Source organism: Lepidochelys kempii, chromosome 9 (assembly GCF_965140265.1).
Source record: "Lepidochelys kempii isolate rLepKem1 chromosome 9, rLepKem1.hap2, whole genome shotgun sequence".
Lineage (NCBI taxonomy): Eukaryota > Metazoa > Chordata > Testudines > Cheloniidae > Lepidochelys > Lepidochelys kempii.
Window position 1 is genome coordinate 54654861 of NC_133264.1, and position 9005 is coordinate 54663865.

Consider the following 9005-nt stretch of genomic DNA (forward strand, 5'->3'; position numbering starts at 1 on the left):
CACGGTACATCCTGTGAGCTCAGTTCCACTGACTTGTGATATAAAGTACAATCAAATAAACTGAAATATAAAGCTTTCCCTCAGGCCTGTTAAATATGCTGTCTAGTCTTTGGAATGTCTTTGTGCACGAAATTGACCTATAATGCACTGGCAATCCCTGCGTTAGCCTAGAATGGGAAACAGGAATTTCCCAGTGCAGAGTCACTTCTCTGCAGTATTTTCCATTTACAACAAGATCAGTGCAGGTATTTTTACTAAACCTGATGCTGTGATTTAAACTAGTATTTCACCCACAGAGGAAAGGCCAGTATCTGCTCTGTACAGCAGAGACAGTAGGTGGTTAGGGAACCAGTCACAGCTCCCTGGTTCTTTAGCCAACTTCACCCCAGCCCAGCCCCTGGTGTAGGCTGAAGCAAGCAAAGACATCCAGGGAACCATATGGCAAATGGAGTCAGCTGGGGAGTGCTGTGTTCCTGCCACACCCCTTCTGTCTCCCTACCCCACTCCCGGATCTGAAAACTCTGTAAGGAAATTTCATGGGTTAAATCCATTAGGCCACAAAAATGTAAACACATCTCTGGGAGGTACATGAACAAGGTGATAGGAATGTTATAAGCATTATTGCTCTGTGGGTGATATTAACAATCCACCAACACTGTCATCTCAGCCACAAGGGAAAAGCTGTGCTCTTCCTCCTCTTCTCTGGAAACTGATGAGCATACAGATATGACATATACTGAAGCTCAGGCAGGATCAGTCTCAGGCAGGTTCTCAGAGTCTCATTAGCCATGTCTTCTTTAAGATTATAGCCCAGAATATTTGCACGCCCTGACTGGAAGGGCTGAAGTTTTTTGTCTTTGATCTTGTTCTTATCTATCGGCACTGGATCCAAGAGACACAGCTCCATAAGTTCCTTTTGTCTCATTCTCAGGAGATTCACCTCCTGATCCAATTTTTCTAGCCCTATTGTCTCCTGAATTCTCCTCCAGAAGGTTCTGTTGAAGTGTTGGTAGAGCTTCCAGTCCAATGAGCACCATTCTTTTACCTTTTCCTTGCTCTCAGGGGTCATGCTCTTGATAGTGTCCTGGCTTCGGGAATTCAGCTTGAAGTAAACCACATCATCCAGCTCCCAGCCCAAAGTGTCCTTCAGCAGGACCATGGACTCATCAAAGTAATCAGTTAGCAACATCAGCTGAAAAGCCTGTTCGATCTCCGCTATGACACTCTGAACGTAGTCCTCAGTGTCCATTGCGTTGTTGTCATAGCCAAAGTCAAACCACATGTAGTTCCTCGCAGGAATGTTATTTGTGCATTCACTCATATTGTAATATGTCCATGGAGATGCCAGAAACGCATTCACATCCTTTGATCTTCTAAATGCTGGTGTAAAAAATTTATTATAGGCATAAGAGGACTCCATCAGTGAAACTGGGTTTCTCAGGATGGAAAAGTAGGTGGTGGTGTTTGGCATTACTTTTCGGACCTGTTTATAAGAAGACAGCACAATGTGGCCATTAATGTATCTCTTGCTTATGCACAGGAGAGGTTTTGTGGTACAAAAATGGCTCCTACTTGACTTGAAGGGTAAACAGGCCAAAAGAACAAGCACAGTGTAGGTCATTTGCAGGGGGTTAAAACATAGTCATGGTGGGAAAGTCTAAGTACAAGCACTGTACTGACAGGTTGTAGGCAACTGGTCCAGTTCTCTCTCTATGTTAGGAAGGCTTGCCAACACTGCTATAGCTACACCAGCTCACATGGTAAGTACAGTAAGCATATGAAAGGGGAGCTCTCTCATTCCTGTTAGGGCTGAGTGAATAGTTTGGCCTTTTATCCTGGGCTGCATGAGGGGTTTTCTAGCTGAACAATCACAGAGGGGTATGGTACCCCCATTACCTGTGCTCCCCTAAACACCATGGACGTGGACTCAAGGCCAGCCCCACTTGGCTGATGCTGAAGGACACATTGGGTTCAGGCCAGTGGTGGGGTGAAGATCCACATTTATGTAGACCCAGTGATTTTCCCAACTGCTACAGTGAGACTGTGGCTGTTATTCCAGACCATTGGCTGGAGCAGTAGCTGTGGGAAGAGGGCTGTGCAACAAACACTGCACTCTGGCCCTTGGTGAAGGGTGGATTTCACCTCCCAAATCGCTCCTTGTGCCCTCCACATAGAGTCTGAATCTTGGGATTTGTTAGCATGGAGTGGATTTCACCCCCAGTTACACTATCAAGAAGAGAGAAAGACAGAGAGATCATGGCCAGGCCTAGAAGTTGACTCTCTATTTTCCAAAGCAAAGGGTCCTCCCTGAGCCAAACAAGGTAACTCCAGTCTCATTTGTTTGTTTTATAAATAATTGTCAGTCCTAAGATTCTTAGAGGGATTACCAGCTAACGATGGCCATTCCCCAGTACTTGTGGGCTTTGTGATTGAAGGCCAACATACTAATTCCTAACTCAGAAAACATTTTACATGCTAATTGCAATGCACTTCATGAAGGGAAAGGCCTCTGCAGAGTGATATTTAGTGCTAGCTAATAACCAGGGATCCTAGATATCTGGTTGACACGGAAAAACATGGAATTTGCATTTTTACAGAGAATCTTTAGTTTTTACAGTTGTGAGAAAATAAAAATATATACAGTGGAACCCCGATTAGCTAATCTAATTGGTACCAAGACCAGATCAGATCATCAAAAATTCAGATAATCAGGAGAATGGCCAGGGCTCTGACTGCAGGCCTGCTTTAAAATTGTAAATATATCAATAAAACACTGTGTTCAACTGATACCTATATGTATTGTGGGTAGGGTAACTAAAGTTCAGCATTTCATTTTAATCATGGAAAAACATGGATTTCTATGTTTTTTTATTGGAGAATTTTGGGTTTTTATCATGGAAAACTAGGATCCCTGATAATAACAGCACCACAGTCATTTCACAGGATGCCTCCCGAACTGCTGCTGCCCAGGATCTCACCTCTTGGAGGTTAAACCTCATGTGGTTGCACATGATGTTGTAACTTTGTCCGATGGTTTTAAATCCCTCTACAAACTGGGCCATGAAGCGATGAGGATAGCCCAAGTGGTAGTTCTGGCCAGCAGGAAGGGCTAGGGTCAGATTGTGCCTCTCTGCAAACCGGAATAGGATGTTCATGATGGTGCTGCTGGCAGTTTTGTGGGTCTTGAGAAACATCACGTTCGTCTGGGGGTGACTGGGTCTCAGGTGCTTGGTGGAAAACCCCCACATTCTGTATGAACTTAAAGCACATAGGAAATGTTTTCTCTAGTGTTGTAATCCATTTCTTCCACCTGACAGTGCTGCTTTCCCCTGCCATTTCCTACCCTGCTGGCCCTCTCATTTTACTTTTCCAAAGAGCCGCCAAAGTTTAACCTTTCCTTAGGCTAACTGGGGCCAGATCCACACCTGGAATAAATCAGCATCACTCCCTTGAACTCAATGGGCCCATTCCACAGCTGGCATAAATCAGCATAGCCTCATTGAAGTCAATGGGCCACATCCCACACTGGTGTAAATTGGCCATAGCTCTATTGAAGTCAATATACCAGATCCCCAGCTGGTGTAAATCGGCATTGCTCCTTTGCAGTCACTGGGGCTATGGCAATTGACACCAGCTAAAGATCCAGCACTTTGTCTGTAGTTCTAAAAAGCACAGATGAGCACACCCCTCTTCTGCCCTCATTAGCTCTGAATGCCAGTCTGCATGGCTCTTTCAGCTCCACACAATAATCAGCTTATTTGTTACTGAGGGGGTTGGGAGGGGCTTTGGCTTCTCCTGCTCACTCCCCTTGCTTTGTTAGTATTGTTGCAGCTACTCCCAGCTGCTAGATGCTCTACACTGTTGATAGGTCACTTATTTAGGTGCTAGATATGAATTTAGGAGCCCAACTTTAGGCCCCCGGTCTTGAAAATCCTAGCCCTAGTCTCTGTGCTTAGGGCTACCTTTAGCAATCCAAAAATATAAGATATGATGGATCATCTTGCTGCCCCTGCACAGACGTGGCACATGGCAAGTTCTTCTTACTCTTTCTATCCCTGTAGAAAGTGGACTTACGAGATGACATTTCCTTTCATATGGAAGAACCCAGCTAGAAAAATGACTCCCAGCCAAAGCCCCAGGATTCTGGAATGCCTGCAAAAGAAACAGAGATCCAGTGAGTCCAAAATAAAATGTAATGTCCTCCCAATTCGAACCACATCAAATTTCCTGCCACTCTTTGTAACTGAGGGCTTGTCGATGTAAGCAGTGTCAGGATGAGCTCCACCCTGACATCTGGTGGTGAGGTGTGGCAAGGTGTGGAAAAGAACTTCAGGGGCCGATCTCATTTGCATAGGCACACCCACCATGCCTAGAATGAGACCATAGCTGCCCAAATGGTCACTTTGGCTGCTGTGGGATCCCCAGTGTCTCTGTTATTGGGGCAGGAAGAATAAATTGCTATTACCCTGATTATGGGAACTGTGCTTGGAACTGTACGTGGCCTTTTGTTATGATGGAGGGATTCACCATCAACTAAGTAGCACTCGCTAGGCAAGGGTCATGGGTTCCAAAACTGTGTGAATGGAGAGAGGCTGGGGACAAGTATTAATACTTGGTGGCATGGGCCCCTTGGTGAGGGCCTTACATGCTGATTGCACTTCCTCCTCTCTCCACTGTGGAATATCAGAGCTAATTTTGATTTCATTAGAAGTCTAGTTATAGGCTGCTGAGCTCACTTTGGGCTGACAGTGCACCAGCACTGGGGCTCCCCTACTATAAGCTGAATTCACCTAAGAGCTGAAATCACTGAGTGTTGTGTTAAGTAGTGGGGGAGCCTGAAGATATATTGTGGAGCAGTTTGCGGGACGGCTGGTGAAGCAGTTCGATGCGGAGCAGTGTGTGGATGGCAGGAGCTGCTTGTGGGCCGTGGAGCTGAGTGAAGGAGTTCGTGGGGCGGCTGGCGGAGCGGAGCGCAGCTGAGTGAAGGAGTTCGTGGGGCGGCTGGCGGAGCGGAGCGCAGCTGAGCGAAGGAGTTCGTGGGGCGGCTGGCGGAGCGGAGCGCAGCTGAGCGAAGGAGTTCGTGGGGCGGCTGGCGGAGCGGAGCGCCGCTATGGAGCTATGGGGCGGTCAGCTTCAGATCACGTAAGGTGCCTCTTACCCCTGTCCCATTTCCACCCAGATTGGGAGGTAAAGCTCCGCCGATAAACTTTCGAACTCTGGGGCTGCCCTGACCAGGGACAGAGACTTTTGGGGCATTGGACTTTTGGGACTTTGGGTGATTTGGGGTTGCTGGACTCAAGAACCAAAGGGAAAAGGGCATGCCCCAATTTGCCTGGGGTGGGGTTGTTTTTGCTCATGGGTTGTGTTATGAATCCGGTTGGTGGTGTTTCCCCAACATAATGCCACATTGTTTCTCTCTGTTATTAAAAGACTTTTGCTACACTCAGACTATGTGCTTGCGAGAGGGGAAGTATTGCCTCTTGGAGGCGCCCAGCGGGGGTGGTATATATTGGTCCCAGGTCACTGGGTGGGGGCTCGAGCCGGTTTGCATTGTGTTATTGGAATGGAACCCCTAGATATTGAACCCGGCCCTTGTTGCTGCCAACTCTGACGGGCAGAAGGGTTACATTTTTGCCCCAGTGCTGGTGCACTGTCAGCCCAAAGTGAGCTCAGCAGCCTATAACTAGACTTCTAATGAAATCAAAATTAGCTCTGATATTCCACAGTGGAGAGAGGAGGAAGTGCAATCAGCATGTAAGGCCCTCACCAAGGGGCCCATGCCACCAAGTATTAATACTTGTCCCCAGCCTCTCTCCATTCACACAGTTTTGGAACCCATGACCCTTGCCTAGCGAGTGCTACTTAGTTGATGGTGAATCCCTCCATCATAACAAAAGGCCACGTACAGTTCCAAGCACAGTTCCCATAATCAGGGTAATAGCAATTTATTCTTCCTGCCCCAATAACAGAGACACTGGGGATCCCACAGCAGCCAAAGTGACCATTTGGGCAGCTATGGTCTCATTCTAGGCGTGGTGGGTGTGCCTATGCAAATGAGATCGGCCCCTGAAGTTCTTTTCCACAACTTGCCACACCTCACCACCAGATGTCAGGGTGGAGCTCATCCTGACACTGCTTACATCCTCCCCCCAGCCGAGACTTTGTCGTCCCGACAAATCACACTCCCTTTATACCAACTCATTGGTTTCCTCCAAAGGGCCTCAGGAAGCCCACTTTAGCTTCCACAAGCCTGTGTGCTAAATGTATTGGCTCCTCACTAGTCACCCCAGGTGCATCATAAGTTAACCGTTTCACTGGTCTTATCACCCTGTCTCGTCTATTGAGAATCTCTGTTGCCGAAGTAAGGGGAACATCCTCTTGAGTGATGGATGGAGAGGCTTCCCTGGAGGGTCCCTCGGCTACTGGCGTAGGCCCCTGCACTCCTAGTTCTAACGCTGGAGGGTCCAAGGTGCCCAGGACATCCTCTACCTGTCTGTCCCCATTGTCCAATAACCTGTGTTTGTCATCACAGGGTGGTCTCATCAGCAGCACCGGGGTATCAGAAAGGGGCCTAAATAGTTCCGCCAATGGGTTTAGGGCGGAAAAGGGAGAACTCTCGTTTGGTTCAGCTGATCGAGACTGAAATCTTGTCTCCATCCCAGGATACACCAGGGTTGTGTCTTCCTCCTCAGACTCACTCTCAGATGTGCAGAATAGGGGTAAGTTAGCTGCAGGGGGCCCACTGTCTGTGTTGGATGGCGGCTTTGGTCTAGCACCTCTGTTCTGCCCGGCGGCCCTGCCGTGGCCCATCTCACAAGGGGTGCTTACCAATTCCCCCACAGGGAGCAAAAGGTTTCTATGCACCGTCTTTATTTGCCCTGGACCGTCTTCAGGTTTGATCTTGTAGACCGGCAGATCTCCCAGCTTTTCCATCACCAGGTAAGGTATTGCCTTCCATCTGTCAGCTATCTTGTGTTTGCCAGCAATACCCAAATTTCGCAGCAGGACTCTGTCCCCCAGCTGGAGCTCCTGCGAACGCACTCTAGCATCATATCGATGTTTGTTGCGGTCTGCGTTCTTCCGAGCCGCAGCGGTAGCTAAGCGATAAGCATCCCGCAGCTTTTCTCTTAGTCGGGATACATATTGCTGATGAGTTTCATAGCTATCTCCATCCTCTGATACACCAAAGCACAAGTCTATGGGTAATCTTGGTTCTCGCCCAAACATCAAGAGATATGGGGTGACTCCCGTAGCATCGTTCTTTGTGGCATTGTAGGCATGCACCAGAAATGCGACATGCTGGCTCCAGGTTGCCTTCTGCTCTGGTCGCAAAGTTCCCAACATATCTAATAGGGTTCGATTGAACCTCTCTGGCTGAGGATCACCTTGGGGGTGATAAGGCGTTGTCCTAGACTTTTTAATTCCTGCTATCTTCAGCACCTCCTTCAGAAGGTGACTCTCAAAATCCCGCCCCTGATCAGAGTGTATCCGAGCCGGGAATCCATAGACTGAGAAATATTTGTCCCACAATACTCGAGCAACGGTGGTGGCCCTCTGATCACGTGTGGGATATGCTTGTGCATACCGTGTAAAATGGTCAGTCACTACTAGAATGTTTCCAACATTCCTCTTGTCTACCTCTACAGACAAGAAATCAATGCATACCAACTCCAAAGGTTTGTTGCTGGTGATGTTCTTGAGATATGCAGCCCTCGTGGGCAGAGTTTTCCTTTGAACACATCGAGCGCAAGTCTCACATTTCCTGCGAACATCTTCAGCCATTCGGGGCCAATAGAACCTACTACGAATAAGTTCCAGGGTCCTCTCCATCCCTAAATGCCCAAAGTCATCATGCAGGGCCCTCATGGCCAGGGCTCTGTACTTTTTTGGCAGTACTAGTTGTGCTCATTGTTTTTGTAAAGGGTCAGTGGTCATTCGGTGTAGCACTCCCTGAATCAGTTTTAGTTTGGTCCATTCTCTCAATAGTAGTTTACCCTCCGGGTTAGGTGGGACAACCGCAGTTGGGCTTCGCCCCTCCCTTTTGGCAAGTAGTGTATCACGAATGTCAATATCTTGCCGCTGGGCTTCTTGCCAGTCAGCCGCATTGAGCATGGGCAAAGGAGATTGGTCTAATGCAATATAGTTCACCGAAGCAGAAGGCATGCATTCAGGGGGCAGGCCCAAAGCTTCTGCAACACATCCCTGAAAGTCTTCACGGGCCTCTGGCTCTCGGCGACTCACACTGCAAATAGCTCTCACTCCATCTGTGGGTATCACAGCAACTTCTGGAGCCTGCGGACGCCTGGACAATGCATCTGCATCTACATTGCTTCTCCCTGATCGGTACTGAATGCTGAACTCATAGCTAGCCAAGGCGGCCACCCATCTCTGCCCTGTAGCATCCAGCTTAGCACTTGTTAACACATAAGTCAGTGGATTGTTATCTGTCCACACCTGGAACTGAGCACCATACAAGTAGTCTCGAAATTTCTCAGTGATGGCCCATTTCAAGGCCAAAAACTCCAGCTTGTGGGTGGGATAGCGAGTTTCACTATCAGACAATCCTCGGCTGGCAAAGGCTACAGGTTTACATTTCCCTTCCACTTCCTGGTACAGGACTGCTCCCAGACCCTCCAAACTGGCATCAGTATGCAGGATAAATGGTTATATTTTGATTTCATTAGAAGTCTAGTTATAGGCTGCTGAGCGCACTTTGGGCTGACAGTGCACCAGCACTGGGGCTCCCCTACTATAAGCTGAATTCACCTAAGAGCTGAAATCACTGAGTGTTGTGTTAAGTAGTGGGGGAGCCTGAAGATATATTGTGGAGCAGTTTGCGGGACGGCTGGTGAAGCAGTTCGACGCGGAGCAGTGTGTGGATGGCAGGAGCTGCTTGTGGGCCGTGGAGCTGAGTGAAGGAGTTCGTGGGGCGGCTGGCGGAGCGGAGCGCAGCTGAGCGAAGGAGTTCGTGGGGCGGCTGGCGGAGCGGAGCGCCGCTATGGAGC

The 9005-nt window shown here is 48.5% G+C and overlaps 1 protein-coding gene across 1 annotated transcript; it reads right to left on the reverse strand.

The window, feature by feature from the left end:
• Positions 1-658: 658 nt before the first annotated feature.
• GAL3ST2 (galactose-3-O-sulfotransferase 2) lies at positions 659-4094 on the reverse strand. Its single transcript, XM_073358817.1, has 3 exons — positions 4075-4094; positions 2979-3258; positions 659-1483 (listed from the first exon to the last, which is right to left on the reverse strand). The coding sequence occupies exons 1-3, from the start codon at positions 4092-4094 to the stop codon at positions 659-661; spliced, it is 1125 nt and encodes a 374-aa protein (XP_073214918.1).
• Between the last annotated feature and the right edge of the window lie 4911 nt (positions 4095-9005).

Coding starts and splice junctions, on each gene's coding strand:
- GAL3ST2 (XM_073358817.1), bottom strand. CDS start 4,094: ATGAAAGGAAATGTCATCTC. Junction 3,259..4,074: donor ATGAAAGGAAATGTCATCTC/GTAAGTCCACTT, acceptor ATGTGCTTTAAG/TTCATACAGAATGTGGGGGT. Junction 1,484..2,978: donor TGAGGTTTAACCTCCAAGAG/GTGAGATCCTGG, acceptor TCTTATAAACAG/GTCCGAAAAGTAATGCCAAA.